Below are 19,381 nucleotides of genomic sequence, written 5' to 3' on the forward strand. Positions count from 1 at the left end.
AATTATATTGACGACAATTTTCATTAAGAAAATTCAACATATGAAGACTTTCTATGAATACTAAAAATAAATGTTATAAAATACATATTATATATATGGGGCATTCAACGTCGAATTAACCACCTTTGACCCCGACCCCTTTCGATTTGGCTCAAATTTTTTTATCATTTTCTACACCATTGAAAACCTCTCTGAGAATTTTTCAAACTTTTTTACCCAACCTAAAAAAGGTGATGAATTTTTCAAAAAAAATAGCTATTTTTTTTCGAATAGCCGTAACTTTGTCAAAAATCGGCTTATCGGGACGTTTTTTCTTTTTTACTTTTTGTTTTTAAATTATTTAATTTACTGTTTGTAAATTATTTAAGCGATCAAGGAAATCTAAATAAATTGTTAATTATATTGACTTGAAAAATTGATCATAGCAATCTTTTCGTAATTATAATTTTCGATTGTATATAATTAAACTAAAGTAATTAAATAGATTTAAAATTATTTATATATATTATTTAGATTTATTTTAATATAAAAATAAAATCATATTGCGAAAAAATAAAAAAAAAAATGTTCAAGTTAGGAAAATAAATATTGGAATTGGAAAATTTGGAGGATTTTTTCAAAAAATACATTTAAAAACAAAAAATTTTCAATGGGGTAGAAAATAATTAAAAAGTTTCAGCTAAATCGAAAGGGGTCGGGGTTAAAAGTGGTCGATTTGACATGGAATGCTCCATATACAAAAATAGAAATAAAAGGAAAATATTACAAAAGGTGAAAATTGGATCACTATTTTTAAATTTCGAGTTCATCGTCGTTATTGGCCGATATCATCCACCTACATTCTCGGTCAGATAATAAGATTGAAAAGATAATTATCAAAATGTGCGTTTCATTATTTCACACACTTTCGACGAAAAAAGAGTAGTTGGAAAATTAAATTTACCTGGAAAGATTGTATTAATCTCTTTCTAGAATTTCTAAAAGCTATTGAAATTTATAGGAATAATGTAAAGTAACTGATTTAATTAAATAAAATTCAAAAAAAATAAATAAATAAAACAAATTTGATATTAAAAAATAAAAAAGCTGAATATATCGATTTATAATAGTATGATAATAGATAACAAGAAAGATGAATATATATATAATAACATATGCAACATTGTAGCTAAGACATAGAACAGTAAAGAGCATCAGCTGATCAAAGTTGAGTTTGCTTATTGACTCTGACATTTCTCAAACTAGGAGACGTCATAGATTTTCGCACGCTTCTAATCGACAGTTTAGTCAGTTTCGATATACCACAAAGGTTAAAACAATGACGCAAGCTTGCTTACATGATAGGGATATATATATTGAGAAAACATGTGGTCAAATCTCGGTATGTTTTAAAGAGAAAATTCATGTAAAAGGAAAAGAAAAAAAATGAAAAAAAGTATATCTTAACTGTTATAAATGTATCGAGTTCATCAAGAAAAAATCTTTTTATGACATCATCTATCGTCACAATCCTTTTAAATATACCATTAATTTTCTTTGATCTAAGAAAACGTCGACAACAAATATCTAATTTGTCGATTGAGTCATAGAAAAAGTTGAAAAGATTTTCTCTCTTCTCTCTCTCTCTATCTCTCTCTCTCTCTCTCCCTCTCTCCCTCTCTCTTTTTCCCTTTCTCGAAAAGAAAACTTTTTCTCAACGATTTATGAAAATGTCTAGTATTCTCGAGAAACTTCCTTAGAAACTTTACCCAATACAGAGTACCTTCCGATTTACTTTTGTTAATCTAAAATAGATGGACAATTTGAATCTGATTGCGAGTTCGGTATGTTATTTTGTACTCTTGTAACATCACTTTAACCGAGACAGTTTGGTCTCATGAAATCAGCAGAGTTCATTATCTAAACTTTCCTCGGATTCTATCAAGATACTCAATGTTATTTTAATTGTTATGTGATCGAACTACCCATTAAAAAAAATACAGATAATAAGAAATTTTTTCTTTGTGTACTTATTTTAATAATTGTAAAAATAAATCGCAAATTTTATTTGTCATCCTCTATAAACAAATGTTCTTTAATTTTAAAAAGTGTATCTTATCTGTAACAAGAAGAAATATGAACTAAATCCTCTTTTCGGATTCTAAATCTATTTTTTTTTATATCAATCACTTCAAAATTATTGATACCATTAAAGAAATAGAATATTTCCATAACGTGAATAAATATTTTTTTAGCAACGTTCCAAACTTGCTCGCGAGTAATTTTGGAAAACCAATCGAAGTATTTTTCGATCTTTTTCAAACGCTCAAGCAAAAATAACCAGGATATTTTGTTGTCTATTTACCTTTATTATACGCCATCCTTTTTCTATTTCTCTCTCAATCTTTCTAGCTTATTCGATATTCAATATCCTTTCTTCTTTTTCTTCAGATATCCTTGAAAGTAACACGAAAACATTTCGTTCGATTTTCTAGTTGCTCAAAAATTCATTGACATGTTTTATTCTTGCGAAAACGAAAAAAATAAAGAAAATAAAAGACGATGCAACAAGATAAGAAGTAAGTACATTCAGTTTTATCAAGAAGCTAACTCGCGTCGAAGAAAATACACACTTGCGTGACTTCCAATAGATTTTCAAAATGGCGTCGCATGATTTTCTAACAACGACCAAAAGCAGTGCACACCAAAGTGTGACGCAGTAGCCTCGAAGTGTATTGCTCAACTCGACTTTTTAATTAATTTCAACGAGAAAAAAGGAAAAAAGATTTCTTACAAAGCAAACTTGCAAGCAAAACTTTTTACCTTTAAAAAAAAGAACATGTTTTTTTATCTTGTTGATTGAAAAATTAAAAAATACAATTATAGCAAATCGAAAGAAGTTCTGAATAAAGTTTGAGTCTCGAAAATTGTATTTTCTTGGAAAAAAAAATTACTCTCACATTTTTCTTCGCTAATCATGCAAGCATCACGTACATTGCTTCTTTCTTTCCTCATAAGCAAAAACTAGTATATATTTTTTTTATTTTTCTCTAAAGCACTTCAACGTCTGAATCATTTGTCTATACACAAGTGCACACAAACACATTCGCGAAAGTCTATAATTAAAAGTTCTTCAACGTAACACAACAATGAACTAATTTCCCCGACTAAAAAAATTAATAGACCAGTTATAAACTACGCAAAATATTTAACAAAGATAATTTCTTTTCAAATTTTCGCGCGCATTAGGATCGACGCACCAAAAATCTGCGAAGATCGTCAATTTTTTACGTGGCATTTTCGAACGATTTGAAGATAAACTTTCACTATACACTAAACGAAATAAATTCTGTTTTTATTATAAGAAATAATCTTCATAGTTATCTCTTCGTAATGTCACTATAATTTTTAGTATAATCAACCGTAATCTATACACTTATTTAACTTTGTAACTTAAAAAAGGCGCCAAAAATCGATCGAAAAAACAATTACGAATAAGGTTTACGATATTACATTTTTATACTGATTGTAGAAAGATTCGATTTTCAATAGACGAATGAGTGTCAATGTATTACATTTGTCAAAGGTCGATTAAACGGATAGAAAAGCGTCAACGATGAAACCCGCTAAAGTCCTGTGGATTTCCAATACTCTTTTAATCTTCTTCTCTTTCTTTCTCTCTTTCTCTCTTTCTCTTTCTATGTAGTGTTCACACAACACATGCAAACACGCGATCTCGATCTACGCCGGAAAATGACAAATCTCACGAACAAAACAATTCGATTTACATAATGTCTCGAATGAAAACCAGAGATGAAAAAACTCGGACAAAATGATCACTTCGAAGCTGCACGATCGGTCCGTAATCACGCGCGGCTCTCAACAAAGCGCCCTGTCGAGTAGTAACAACAAAAGACAAGCAACGACGAATCACGAGGGGTGGCGTCCCTCTTCGCGATCGAAACAACACCTACCGACCAATTTGGCCAACTACGTAACCCTTGGACTTGTGCCGGTAATTATGAAAATGATAGTCACAAAATTGACAACATTTATTTTATCATTTTCTCTATATTATCAATAATTATAATATAAAATAAATCATCGAATTGAAGGTCTACAAAATAGGATTTTTGTAACATAGTAATATGATTCCAAATTTACATAAATAGATGAACACAATTGTGCCAGTGATTATGACAGCCGACTATATAAGTTAAAAAATAAGAAAAATTTATTTTGTAATTTAATTTACAATATAAGAAAAATCATGAAAATAATTTTTTGTATTTTTTCATTTACAATAATTATCGATACTATTGTCGAAAAGAAGCCAAAGAATACAGAAGAACATAGAAGCTCACAAGTCCCCTTTTTTATCTAACTAGTTTCATCTTTAGTTACTACCGGAACCACCAATGGGCGATAGTAGGTAAAATACTGTATTCTTTGATAGTTGTACCGTTCTTTAATAGTATTGTACCGTCATCGCATTAAATACCTACTATTGCTAACTAGTGGTCCCGGTAGTAACTAATTGAATCTGAACTAAGATGAATCTGGTTAGATAAAAAAGGGAACTTGTGAGCTTTTATGTACCTATGAAAGAGTAGCGCAAAAAAGTTGGCACAGAACCACCAGAACTAAGAAAAATAAAGATATACATTTAATTGCTGGCTAGAAGCTAATTCGAAATCCATATTTTTTAAAATTTTTTATTAATTATTTAATTAGTTATTGATAATTAAAAATTTGAAAATTTTCTTTTGTTTTTTCTCAGTAAAGCAACGTAGTTGGCCACAGCAGAAAAAAATGAATAAGTGCAGTAATTTGCTAATAAAATGTTTATTTAAAATACATAACTTTTAACTTTATTAATTAACTATTTAATTAGTTATTAATAATTAAAAATCAAAAAACGTTATGAGGAGGTTATATGTTATGCGCATGCGCAACCACAAATTCAAGGTGCAAGCGCACTTTGAGAAAAATAAAAGTAAAGTTGCTTTACTGAGAAATAACAAAAGAAAATTTTCAAATTTTTAATTATCAATAACTAATTAAATAATTAATAAAAAATGTTTAAAAATATGGATTTCGAATTAGCTTCTAGCTAGCAATTAAATGTATATTTTCATTTTTCTTAGTTCTAGTGGTTCTGTACTAACTTTTTTGCGCTTGAAAGAGTTTACAAGACATCCCTTATCATCTAAACAATATACAGGCATCTACTTTACCGATGATTTACAAACTTATCGAAATAAGGACATTGTTTAGATCAATTTACAAATGTTTTTTAAAATATCACTTGAAAAATTCTTCTAATAATTTCGTAACATGTTTAATTAAAATCTTGTTAAATATAGATACTTGTTTGTTTCGCGTTCAAAAATATAAAAAAATAAAATACATCCACTCTTTAGGGTGACGTGAGTTATCTGACCTTACCATAAGGGGGAAGATTAAGAATAGAATGTATCTATTATGAGAACGGTTATTCTTAGGATGTTTTTCTACAATGGGAAAGAAATTCTTAACGAAAGTAGAAAATCATGTAACTATTAATAAAAATATCTTATCGCATTTATTGCAAAATGGATATTAATATGAATAACTGAATAGTTATTATGGAATAAAAATATCTAGTTCTCTATTACCGATGATACACCTTAACAAGTGTCGATAAATCAGAACAGATCATCGAGTATACTAGAAGTAGGTAATACAAAGTTTTAATTACTAATGATACATCGATAAAGTGAAAATGAAGCTGAAATCGATAATAAAGTTTAATTCTTTTTGCTTTTTATTAACATTCAATTTGCATAAAAATTTGTATACAACTAAGGTGCATATAAAAATATTGTAAAAAGGAATTGTAAGCTTAACTGAAGAGTTCATCAAGTAAAGAAAGATTTTTTTTTTAATCTCATTCTCGGAATGAATTTATGAAAAAAAATTATGCTTTTAATTAACCCTTTGTACTCGAGGCCTTTTTCGCTTGCGCGAACCAGCAACTCGAGACGATTTCGGCCAAATTAATTAGACATTTTACAGGTACTTTTTTTTTTTTTAAAAACATTTATAAACAAACAAGCGTATAGAAATAATAAAATATCATCAGTTTATTCATTTATATGTGGAAAAAAACAAACTTCGATAAATACTACACTCTGTAATTAGTTTTGGTGTAATATTTAGTGAAACAATAGCCAAGATGCATTCTTGGTTTATCAGGACACGTATCAAAGTAATACGAAATTTCCCGTTTACCTCCAGGCGTGTTACGGTCAGAGCAAACCTTGCAGTCTCTTTTTGTGCCGTTTTGCTAAGTCGCTTGATTTCAGATTTTAAATAACTCGGGCGCTGCAGCAGCGCCACTCGAGTTGACACTTGAAATCGGCCGGGCGCCGTATCGGCGCCGCTCGAGTGCAACGGGTTAAATTTTCTTCAACAAGCAGTTAATAAAATTCTTTCATTATAAGTCAAATGAAAATAATATAATTTCTCTTGACATTTCTCTTATATTAGTAAGAGAACATATTCATATGCATGATATTAATCGTGATAACTTAGTCGAAAACCGAAACATTTTATTTCTTGTAAAATTACAAGTTAAACAATCTATGTTATTTCCAAACCAGGAGGAAAAGCTTCACTCGTTTTAAGATTACGTGGAAAATTGTAATTCGTTAAATCACATCGTTTTCCCAAACTCAACATGCATCGATGAATCCGATTCTCGTTATTTCAATTTTTGGTTTCTGATTTTTATCGAATCGGTGGTAGGATTACCATTTAAATAAATTGCATAATAGGACAGCAATAGAGAATAGCCAATATCGAAAATAGAACTTTCCATAAATATTTTCCGGTCACGTAAAAATTTCTGGTTAGTTACTGTTTTTGACATTTATTTGAGATGTATAATAACGAGCTAACGACTCTAATCAAAGTAATTTCGAGAAACAAATGAATAAATATGTAAATATAATACGTAGATAAATAAACAAAGAAAGTATATAAGAAGCTCACCTAATTGATGGCCACTCTCCATCAGTCGTAGTAGTCGGTGCAGATGTACTTTTATTTGGTAAACTCAATCGCGGTCCAATTCTAAGCGTCATGGGTCGCCGCCTTCGCAGCGTGTAATCTGAAAATATCGAATGGAAACAAAGTTTATGGTAATATGCCACTTTCTAATCATAATTTCGTCTCTAAGTATGATATCGTTAAATAAACAAAAATTCAATGTTATTATAGCATTACCGTCAATTTTGCTTTGAAAATCGAACGAACGAACTTTACGACTAAAAAATAACTTTTAAACGGAAAATAAAGCAAAACGATTTACGTTGACGGAAAAAAAATCGGAAAGATCTTGTAGAGCAAAGAGTAGAAGTTTAACAAAAATCCAACTTTCTAGGTGATTTTTTTCAAAGAATTTTTTTCTCGACCATCAAGTGTCTTCGTTAAACCTTCCATCGCTTTACTTCTCTCTTTTCGCTAAATTTACATGAACAAATCTTATGCTTATGTATAAGAGTTACCTTAATTAAATTATTCTTCGCATAAAGAATAAAAGAACTTTGGTAAAACGTCAGTGAATACTTACACTTAAAATAGCAAACCTTTGAAAAAGAAACGCTAGATTGAAAAATAATCTATTTTTTACGAGGAAAAATGCTTTGTAATTACGACTTGCCTAATTAACAAGTTTCTTCGAAAAAAGACACGATTCTTACGCTAGTGCATATTATATATACCTACTTAGAAACCGACACAAGATTGTAAATCCAACGGTAAGTAACAAGAGAGCTAGTCGTTTATTTTAACACGTGTAAGTATCTAAATAAGTACGCGCAACAAAAAAAGGACAAGTAATGTTATATTTAAAATAAAATCGAACGCTTTTGAAGTTAAAGAGGCATAAGAAATTCAATACGTATACCTCGTACTTCATGCATAGTTCATTTCAAGGAAACGAGAGGGTTAAGAAAAATTATTTTACCAAATAAATAAGATCTTCTTAATGAAAAAGATAATCGTGAACTCAATGATTCAAAAGAATTTCTTCAGAAAAAAAAAAAAGAAACAAGAGATGGAAGATTATCGAAAAAGTCTTACCATTCGCGCAGCAGAGAGAGTTACGTCCTTGAAAAACATGCGGTGACAAATACTGAGGATGTGGATGCGTAGGCGTCGCTGGAGTGGTCCTGCTGGATGCTGGGGACGCCATCCAGGGCGGTGCGACATCCCTTATCGTATTTTCCTCCGTCACGGAGATGGGTATCTCATTGGTCACCCGCACTTCTATTCCAACCGTCTGTAAAAAACGAAGTAAAATCAAAATGACCTTCTTTTTCGATGAGTCGATAATCTTGTGGTCGATTAATAATGAAGTCGTTCAAAGATTCGTCTTACTTACAAGCTTCTATTTGACAAATATTGAATATCCTCTACAATCCTAATAGTGAACATATGTGTCATAATTTATATACGTTCTCTCTTCCTAACATCTATTGAACACAAATACGAAATTAGTTGATGTAGTTTGAACTTCTATCATATCTGAAGCAACAATCTCTTAAGTACTCATTAAATACCTTAAAATAGGAACTTTTAGATATGTATAATGAAAAAGTTATTGTTAAATCAATAAAATCTATATTAGGTAGAAAATCTAAAACACACAAATATTAAGAAAATAATTCAATTTTATATATACACACATACAGATGCGTGTGGTAAGATTGTAGAGGATATATATATATATATATACAATATATATTACAGTATTACATTGTTAAAGGAATCATTGCCAGGAAAATGTTAAAGATGTTTCTACATTAAGGGAAAAAAAACTTTATCAAACTTTATCTATACCAATATTTTTCATTGAATCGAGAAAATCATTGGTGGACAAAAGAAGACGGAAGAAAAAGATCAAGAACAAATTTGATCAAGCAGAATCCGGATTTCTTATCCCCACGATAAGAATCAATCAATTTGCTGTCGTCAACCAGAAAGACGCTTCTTAATACTAACTCGAAAATCAAATTTTTTATAGAAGAAAAAGTTAATTATTCTTTTCTTAAACAGACAATTAACACTTTCATTTTCTCAAATATTTTTCTATCAATCTTAGTATCAAGAGTTAGATAATTTCCAGTATTTTCTATTACGTATTATATTCTCCAAGGTATCTCTCTCTTTTAATATCATCTATCGGTTTTAATAATTCTTACTTTTCTCCCTGACGCTACCTGTTGACTCCTGTATCCTCCCACGAGCAAAGCAACAACTACTGATACTTCGAATTTAACACCATTAACGTTTAATTACATTACGATCGATTTTGTAATTATAAAGGAAGGAGGAGCTTTACTCATCATTTAAGCAATAGAATAAAATTCTTATGCAAAATACCGAGCTACCGTATTTTCCATTAACTCGAACGTTACGTCGTAATGGAAACGCAAAATATAATATAATACCTATACAAATAAATTAAAGTTGTCGCATTCCAGAAAAGATATCTCGTAATGAATAAACGTTCAGAACATTAATTGCATGAATTAAATACTTAAATTAAAAAAGCTGGATATAGACATATAATTCGACCATTCAAACGAGCATCGAACATTACTGTTGAATTTTATCTATGAAACATATATTTCCTATAGTATATACGTATTTTTATACTCTATAGAAAAATCGTATTGATTAAAATTGAACGAGAGAATTGAAAAAGCAATCAGCTATACTTTTTTTTTCAACGTATGCGTTTGTACTTACACGCAACTCGTTATCTGGACATTCGTGTAGGTACTCTCTCCGTTTGTTTTAAAGCATTCAAAACTCGTCAATATTTCTTCTTTTTTTACCCGCTTTGACGACTTTTAAATCGTTGACGCGTAATCTCGGAGCTTCGAAATATACTCGAAACACGATAAGTAGTACACAATTGCACATATATTCGTTTCCCTCTCTTTTATTTATTTGTCTTTCTTCTTCTTTCTCTCCTTTTTTTTTACAAACAGAGAAGAGAACAAACAATAATTCAAGCTGACTATGAATTGGATTTGTACGATTTGTAATATCTCACGATTTTTCCTATTCACTCGAGTATTTCTCTTTCTCTTTTCTTTATTTCGAAAAAGCTCGGTTAATAGAAAAAAAAGAAAATTAAAGAAAGAAATAAAAATCAATTCTCCACGTGATCTGGAATTTGAAAGAAGTGATTATCGGAAGGCATGTTATAAACACAAACACTACGGCTTTCTTTCCGATCAAATAAAAGCGACGACATGACCAAAAGCCTTTTCTCTCTCCTTTCTCTCTCTCTCTCACTATCTCATACGCATACGCATACACACACACACACGTACATAGACTATCTGTCTCTCTTTCTCCACCTTGCAGCCCGGTAAATATTTATTCAGGATATAAAGCCGTTCTATTGGTCTATGTCGAGTATACACCTTAATTGCATATCGATCGACGCCTTTCTACCGGCTTAACGATCTTCCACTTTCACCATAAGACTTCAGGATTTTGAGAGAGATGAGCAAAGGATATTAATAATAACTATTTTTCTTAATTTACTTATTTTTATCAAACTAATGTAAATAAATACGCATTTCCATATATAAGTATATAAATATGTAAGTACGTATTTTTATATACACATATATAATTGCATATACTGTGAGTGTCCCTTAAAATAATACACCGTTATGATTACTAGATTTTGGCTTGAAAATTAGTGATATAGCGTATTTAAGATAAATACAATTTAGAAATAAATACATTAGTATACCATAATTACATATTTAATAAGTTTAGCTTGAAATCATTTCTAACAAGTTAATTAAACAAATATGAACAATATGAAAATAATGTACGAAAAATATCCGTACTTTAAAATCGTATATATTGAAATAATTGTAAAAAACGGGGAGAATACCTGATTTTTTCATGTCTAACTTTTTAATCACCCTTTGTTTTTACTGTTATTTCAATGCTTTTTAGAATCAGAATCAGTTTATTACTCATTAAGACGTTCGTCGTCCAATTTTATTCAGCCACGTATTCAGCAATTGAACAACGAACGTGTTGAAGTTAGAATAATACAAAGTACATTTGTTTAAAAATTATTTATCTATTATAAATTTAAATATTAAACAATTTAGATCTGACATATTAGTACATGAAAATTTTCAATTCAAAGTTATCATTAGCCAAAAACGTTAAAACAAATGTATATAAGTTTAAACAAATTTAAATATTGATAGAATAAATTGAACTGTTCGATTTACCTTAATTGATTGATAATTAATCGACAAAAATTTGTATTGTAGTCCAAAAGCACTGAACATAAGTTCAACGCACCATCCTTTTCAAAATCCAAAAGTAAACTGGCTCGTTGCCCTCTATAAAAGTTCTTTTATTCAATGTTGTTTTTATGACTTCCCGAAGGCTGTATATATATATAACGTAAATAACATTCGTAATAAATAGAATTTATTCTCCTGAAAAACAAATAAACAACTAACATTTTAATTAACTTTCATAGAGGACTACGACTCAGTTTACCGTTTAATTTCGAAGAGAACTGTGCATTGTTCTTATACCCCGTGCTTTTGGACTACAATACATATTATTTTCGATTAATTTTCAATCAATTAAGATAAATTGAATACTTTAATTTATTCTATTAATATTTAAGATTGTTTAAACTTATATACATTTGTTTTAATGTTCTTGACTAGTGATAACTTCGAATTGAAAATTTCCATCTAACAAAATATCTAACCGAAATTTTTAATATTCTAAATACACTAATTGATATATAATTTGTAAACAAATACCTAAACTTCGTATTGTTCTTACTTTAATAGACAAAAATTTAGTAAGCGTTAAGGTGTGCGATTTTAAGGAACACTTACAGTATAATAAAAGAGAAAATAAAATAAGGTTCATCGAATTTCACTATTGCGATTATACGCGTATGTTAACGTTAAGGGAGGAGATAGGTGTGGGACGACGTTTTTACAGTAATTTTCATGAACTTTTTTAACACATAAAGAATTTATATTATTTACTGATATATTAGTATATTTAGAGGGATGTGAACATAAAGTATGATTTTTTGCTATTTTTTCACTTTATGTTCAAACCCCTCTAAAAATACTAATTTTCAATATTTATATTTCACATAGAAGAGACTCATATAAAAAAAGTAAATTCTCTGTGCGATTGATTTTAGATTAAATTTGTGGCTTCCCAATTTACACAAACTGCTCAGTCGGGTGGCGACCTACAATGCGCGGCAGCTGATATCTCCGTTACTTGTTGAAGAAAATCTTGGAAAATTTCAGAAAATATTCTCAAATATATATGTAAAATGACCTCACGATATCAACAAATAATATAAATTCCTTATGTGTTAAAAAATTCATTAAAATCACTGTAAAAACGCCGTCCTACACCTATCTCCCCCCCTAAGATTGGAAAGCAAAAAGAACATAAAAAAGTAAATAATAAATAAAAAGAAAGTAGGTAAAGGAAGGAGATAAAAAGAAAGTAGGTAAAGGAAGGAGAGAGAGAGAGAGTAAAAACAGTAAACGACTGTTTAGTTGATCAACGAAACATTTTGCATATTTTACTCCACACTATGTCGTTCCGAGCTAATGAATTCCGTTTAATCGTCACTCTTTCGTTTCCCCTATCAAGAAGCCCTTTATTTATTATCGAAAATCAAGCAAGGTGGGGTGTATTAATCAGATGAGAGTAAAACAGGGAAGTTTCATCATAATTTCTCGTGATTTCGAATTTTAAAGAAAAAATGATCCTTGAAGGAATTAAGAGAAGAAGAAGAAGAGAAACAGAAGAAGTAAAAAACAAAGGAAAAGAGGAAACAAACAAAAATAGAAAAGAAAAGTGGAAAAGGAAAAAAAAGGGAAAACGGAATAACGGGTTGTGTGTCACCGGATTCCCTCTTTCCTTCTTTTTCTAAAAGAAAAAATCTTTTAGAAACTACGAATTATTTATTCCATCTTCGTATCTTTATCCTTTTTTCTTTTTCTCCCTTCTACTTTTGGATTTTTTCCCCCTTTTTCATTTTCTTTATCCCCTTCTTCTCTTCTTTCTCATGAGTCCAATTTCATTTTAGCATACTGTATCAACTTTTATTCGTCAAAAAAAGCCGCAGGATGTTGAACGGTAGACTGATGGTTGCTCCTCGACGATCACACTTCTTGCCAACATACAAAAAAAAAATCATTTCAACCTATTTCCAACATAGTATCACTACTTTTTTACCAGAATGAGTATATCTCAAAAATATTCGGAAAATTCGTTCATTAAACGAAAAAAATTCTCGAGCTGTGCTTTTGAAGTTTATTACTATCGGTGAATAAAAACGATATTGCTCTAAGGGAAAAAAGTGGATTTTATTAAATCGCTCTCCGTCTCTATCTCTGTCTCTATCTCTATCTCTATCTCTATCTCTATCTCTATCTCTATCTCTCTCTATCTCTCTCTCTTTCTTTTTTTTTATTTTCCCCTACTGTCAATTATCGAGAAGCATTGACACAGTGAGTACATAAAAAGAGCACTTTAGTATCATTATACTAATAAAGAGATCGACTGTCAGATAAGAAAAACAGATTTTTTACGTAGTAGATAACGTATTACGTGCTGTAACCCTTTAACTGACCTCCTGTGAAAAAACGATTCGATCTTCTAATTCGAATTTTTCTACGAAATCATCTAATCATACTTATTCTATCAATTTTCTTTTACTTTTGTTTTCTTTATTTCATTGTTAGTTTCCCAAAGATAATATAAGAAAGAAATATTTCGAAAAATTGATTCTTCAACATTGGCATCGAGTCGGATTTTCAAGTAAAAGAGATTTTGATAAATTTTCCACTTCAAGAAGCTCCCATAAGAATACGTTCTATATATGCGAGTAAGTAGTGCATACCATTTGTATATAAGTTTAAAAATTGACGAAAATTTAGAACGAATTTTGTTCGAAAATAAAAGTAGATTTATTGAAGTCATGTAATAAAAAAAAAAACAAATGTATAAAAAGAACACCCTTGATTTCTTTCGAAACTCGTAACGATAACGTTTCTTGAGAAATAACGAAAGAAAGAAAGAAAAGAATTATTCGTAGGTTTAATCGGTCACGTGGGAGTAAGAAGCTTAACTACGTTAACGGAACGCGGATAAGATTGACGTGTAAACATTGAAGCTGATAAAAAGTTAGCGGAACGCACTCAGGATTACGTGACAAATTAAAGGATACAAGAGGTAACGTATACCTATAGAAATATTTTATTCATGAAAAAGACCCATAAAATGCATTTGTTTCATTTATATCTTTTCTTTCTCATCATTTATCTCCCGTTCCTTCCTTTGTCGTTAATCAAAAAATCAATAAACTAATAATCCAAACTATGTACATATATATGCATTATCATCAGGATAATTAACAAAAGATCAACTCTCGATTATAATGTATCCTAAGCTTTTCCTATGGAAATTCCAAATAGCTCTTTACAATTTAAAAAAAAATAGTAGCATTTGCTAGTAAATATATCTACATATAATCACGTTATGCAACTTTCTATATAACACGGCTTAATCACATTGCCTTTGATAAACAGAAAGAGCTTCGTCCGTCGAATTCTCTAATTCGATATATGTATTAGTAAAGTAAATCCACCTTAAAAACATGAAATTCTTTATCTGCCGATTCAGTTCAAAGTAAATTGAAAAGTTTTTTTCCGGAATTTTCGAAACTTTTCGAATCCAGCTCGGATTTCTTTGTGGATAATTATATTATCGTTCGGAAAAATCTTTGTGCGTAAATCGAAAAGAAAGTTCTAGATATTAGAATTCAACCTAGCCGTGACTCGTTACTTTTAAAAGTAAGTATTGACTCGTTTGAACAATGTCTGCAATAATAAAATATTAATTTTACGATAAGATTTGTTCATTCCTGAACGGAAGATTAATAAGAAAAAGTCGAAGATTCTCAAGATCCTTGAATTTTAAATTTTTGAAAGCATACAGCTGTAAAAATACTTAATAGTATGATTCTTTTAAAAGCATACGATGGCAAAGGAACAATATGAATTTAATTGTTCTCTCTACTTCTTTCATTTTATCCTCAAGTATCTTTTTTCCACGTGAATAAATACATAAAAGTATTTTTCTATATCCTCTTATCAATGAAAAAAATCTCTATGGAATATTGCAATTCTAATACTCAGCAATATGTTATAACGTAGGTATCTCAAAATAACCAGAGAAGACAAATTGAACTGTAACGCATAACAAGATTCACTATCGTGGAAAGTGACGTGGGACAAAGCTGAAAGATTTCTATACAATGAGAAGCTACAACTGTAATAAATGTTGAATAAAATGTCTTGAAATTCTTTAACTGTGTATATAAATATTTATAGATATATACGATACACATCATGAGTATCTTAAGAATTTTTAACGTACATCTTGAATCATTACGAATTTATTACTACTAATATTACTATATAAGATAATTGCTTTTACAAAATAACGAGAATTACGTGTGTATAATGGCCTGCCAGAAATATAAGATTAGTTACAGCATATCAAAAAGAATCATTTATTTGCAAGCTTGAGAAATTTCAAGATGGCGTGTATGATTAAATCGGATAATTATTCTAAAGATTCTAATGACGACTAAGTAATCGATTATTGTTTCTATCTAGTAGAGAATTCGAGGGAATAATTAAAATTATACACGATGGAACGATTAATCCGCAAATTTATCATTTTTTGTGACAATTCCAAAATAGAAATCGACAAAATATGGAAATATTGTGTATAAATCAGGGGGAAAACGCTTAATGGAAAACCATTGTATTTAATTAATTCCATATCTATTATATTATATTCCGTATTATAACTTTCTCAAAACAATTCTCTATTTGACGTAATGAAAAGAATTTCTCCTAACGACACAATGATATATCTATAACAATGATTTGATTGTGTTCATTTGCTTTAGCAGAAATATATCCTTTTATTAGGAATGATTGAGCGTGTTTGTACACAGACCTTCATTCGTTTTAATCGTGATAGGTTCGTTGGTTTTACTTCCATTTCGCGATTAAACCACAAAATTTGCAGACAAACGAAACTAGTAACAACCATATTGCTTTTAAAAAGAGTTGGTCACTATCATTCGCATATAACATTGCGTCATTCGTTTGTATGACGCACACTCTCTCCCTCTTTTTTTGTCGTTTCAATTCATAATAAATTATTGGACTTTAATATTAATAAATAAACGATATAAAATATAACGTATGTGATATGATGCACAGTCTCTATTTTTACCTTCCAACTTATAATAAATTCTGCAAATTTAGATAATCATAAATAAATAATCTATATCGATGAATTGATTCGAAAGAATTTAATAAGTGGCATAAGAGTCCATTGTTACGATTAAAATTATCCAAATACTTTGTCGGAATATATTTACTTTCTTTATAAGTAAAGTATATTGAATAAACATAAATTCCAATAGCACATTTAATATTCGTTCATAAATATCCGCTGTTTAGTTGCACATGGTTAAATATGAAGAAAAAATATATTCCGAAGGCGAAGTATGATGCATTAAAATGATAATAAATAAGAAAAAATAATAACAAAATAGTAAACAGGGCGTAAATACTGCGCAAACGAAGGAATAACCTATGTACTATGCATAAAGTAAAGGGTAAATGTGAAAAGAAAAAAAGGCCATCCGACACAAAGGGGAACTCGTATTTGTGTCTGTTCTGCAGAAACATAAAAGAGAACGGGATGGGGAAGAAAAAACGACGAAAAAGACGAAAAACTATCAGAGATGTTGCTTCCAACATGTCGAAGAATTCTTATTGATCTCTATTATATAATCTTCCATTATCATCTCTCCGACGTTTGACGTTAATTAAAAAACATGATTATCAGATAGGCAAACTTAAATATTTCTATGAATTCTTTTTATGTGTATAATATATGTATTTTGTCTTATAACTGGTTTACATGTTTGCATAAAATAAAAGTAAAAACAAGCTAAATGTTAATAATAAACGTTCTTAATTTGTAAAAGTAATACGATATATTTTTGAAAAGACATCGATGACGCAGAATAAACACTTTTCTCATAATATTTTAATATATATTTATAAAGAAAATCAAAGAAATGATTTAAAAGATAGAATTCTTTTTGCGGCGCAAGGAGCCAAAATATTATTCATGATTACTTATATTTCGAGAAAGAATCTCGAGAAGAAAAAGAAAAAAAATTAGATAAAAATCCAGACTAATGGTACCTTTTTTTCACAACGTACATAACACTTTTCATCAACTCTATTCCCGTACTGTCATTTCTTTCCAAGCGATGAAAGTGTCTCATGTCAGTAAGAACGATGACGAGTTGAAAACTACGTGCTATAACTTTCACGAATTTTTATATGAAAGATAGGGCTGAAGAGGTTTTTGTCAAAAATAGGAAATCCGCATCAAATTATTCGCGCTTGAATTTTTTCTACGTATATTGCATTAAAAAGGAAAACTGACATAGATGAAATAGTAGCAGGGATTTTTCTACATTATTTCTTTTTAATTTTACGTTTTATATTTTTTTTCATTTTGACAGTTTTTGATTAATCATATACAATATTATACGAAAGTATGTAAAACATAAAATAAAATAGCCACGAATTCATAAAATCCGATGGTAAGAAATCTACGTATGCATATTACGGATTAGTCGCAGAATTATTCGAAATATTTTGTCAAACTTTTCTAAATAAATTTAAATATCTTATAAATTTTTTTATAGTGGATATTAAAAACTTCATGTTTTATGTGAAATAGATATATGCTTATAATAAAATTAACAAAAAATATTCTTTTTTTTAAAGTAGAGATAAAAAATACAAAATTAACATTTCCAACATCTGTTATCAAAAAAAAAGTTATATAAAAAGAGAATATATGGATTTTATATGTATACATATATATATATAGATCTGGTTGATTTATGTTCATTCTGTAAATATCTTCTCAATCGATCAATCCTAACGTGAGTAGAGTACACTGATCTTTTCGTATCTTTTTAAATATTGAAAGTACATTACTTAATCGAAAAAAAAGGTTATTCAATTTCAAAAAGTATCTAGCCGAGTATTTCTCTCACTGACTATACGTCGACGTTAAAATGTTTGTTTCATAAGCTTAGTTAGTTTTGAAATCGTTTTAAACGGATTGCATAAATCCCTGTAGACTGTGAAAGGAACAAAAGAATTCATTCGATGAAAGAAAAGAAAATCTTCGATTTTAACGATTAAATTTTATCCTCCAAAAAAAGAAATAATTTGTTGTAATTATTATAATCGTTAATAACAATGAAATAAATGTTACTCTAAACAAAAAATTGACAGATCAATTTATAAAAAGATAAAGATATTACTGATGGGTTTTGTGATCTTTTACAACGCGAAAAATGCATAAATTCGTGTGCAAAACTTAAAGGAGAACATCTCTTCGATATACATAAATATAATAATATATTTTATTGAAAATTTATACAATTCGAACGAGATTTAAGTATATTCAACACAAATAAATATCTGTTAAAATATTTATCAATCAATATTTATCGGGCCAGGATTCACGAATGTGTTAAATATTTTAATTCATACTAGATTTTAGTGAATAATTGCTACGTTGAATTATTTACAAAAAATGCAATTATTTTGTCTGAAAAATAACGCCAAGCTCGACATCGATTTTCTATGCACACAGTTATTTTTCTCTGTTTTTATTTCCATAGAACAATATTAATCAAGAACAGTTAACATATAAATAATATGACAACATATTTTATTTCGAATGGATACACGAGTAATTCAAAAATGGTTTACCTTGGAAAGTGAAATGTTTTTTATATTTTTGTTACAAAAATGAAAATCCAAATTGATGCACATTAAAGTACTATGTACTAAGTACCAAGTACTGTAATTAGTTGATTTAATTGAAAATAATGTAGCATATTAAATCACCAAATGTCTACCAATAAACCAATAACTAATAACATTTTTGATCCTATATCATTTAAGTTTTAAGTGCAAAGCAATCGCAACATGAAAAGCAACGAAATATTAAGATATCAATTAGACTAGCAAAGGACACGAGTTGATTCTGGAAACCGCAGACCAATATTGAAATTGCAAATGTTATGCTTTTCAAAAGCTGAGAAAATGAAAAGAATATTTAGTTTGACGATAGGAAATTGATAAGTAGTTAATTAAAAATAAATAGATGAATAAATAATCGAACT

At 29.2% G+C, this 19,381-nt stretch overlaps 1 protein-coding gene and 1 long non-coding RNA gene across 2 annotated transcripts in view; both read right to left on the reverse strand.

Annotated features, from left to right (window-relative positions):
- LOC122519564 (cAMP-specific 3',5'-cyclic phosphodiesterase, isoforms N/G) overlaps positions 1-19,381 on the reverse strand; it is a 328,446-nt gene that overhangs the window by 303,017 nt on the left and 6,048 nt on the right. Inside the window, exons 2-3 of the mRNA XM_043639098.1 lie at positions 8,107-8,305; positions 7,015-7,132 (exon numbers count right to left, since the gene is read on the reverse strand). Of these exons, the coding sequence (XP_043495033.1) occupies positions 7,015-7,132; positions 8,107-8,305 (317 nt within the window). The remainder of the gene's footprint in view (positions 1-7,014; positions 7,133-8,106; positions 8,306-19,381) is intronic.
- Positions 2,385-3,991, reverse strand: LOC122519569. The gene is made up of 2 exons (XR_006304319.1): positions 2,940-3,991; positions 2,385-2,435 (listed from the first exon to the last, which is right to left on the reverse strand). It is a non-coding gene; the product is annotated as an uncharacterized LOC122519569 (long non-coding RNA).

Source organism: Polistes fuscatus, unplaced genomic scaffold, assembly GCF_010416935.1.
Source record: "Polistes fuscatus isolate 324 unplaced genomic scaffold, CU_Pfus_HIC Scaffold3, whole genome shotgun sequence".
NCBI classification, from domain to species: Eukaryota; Metazoa; Arthropoda; class Insecta; order Hymenoptera; family Vespidae; genus Polistes; species Polistes fuscatus.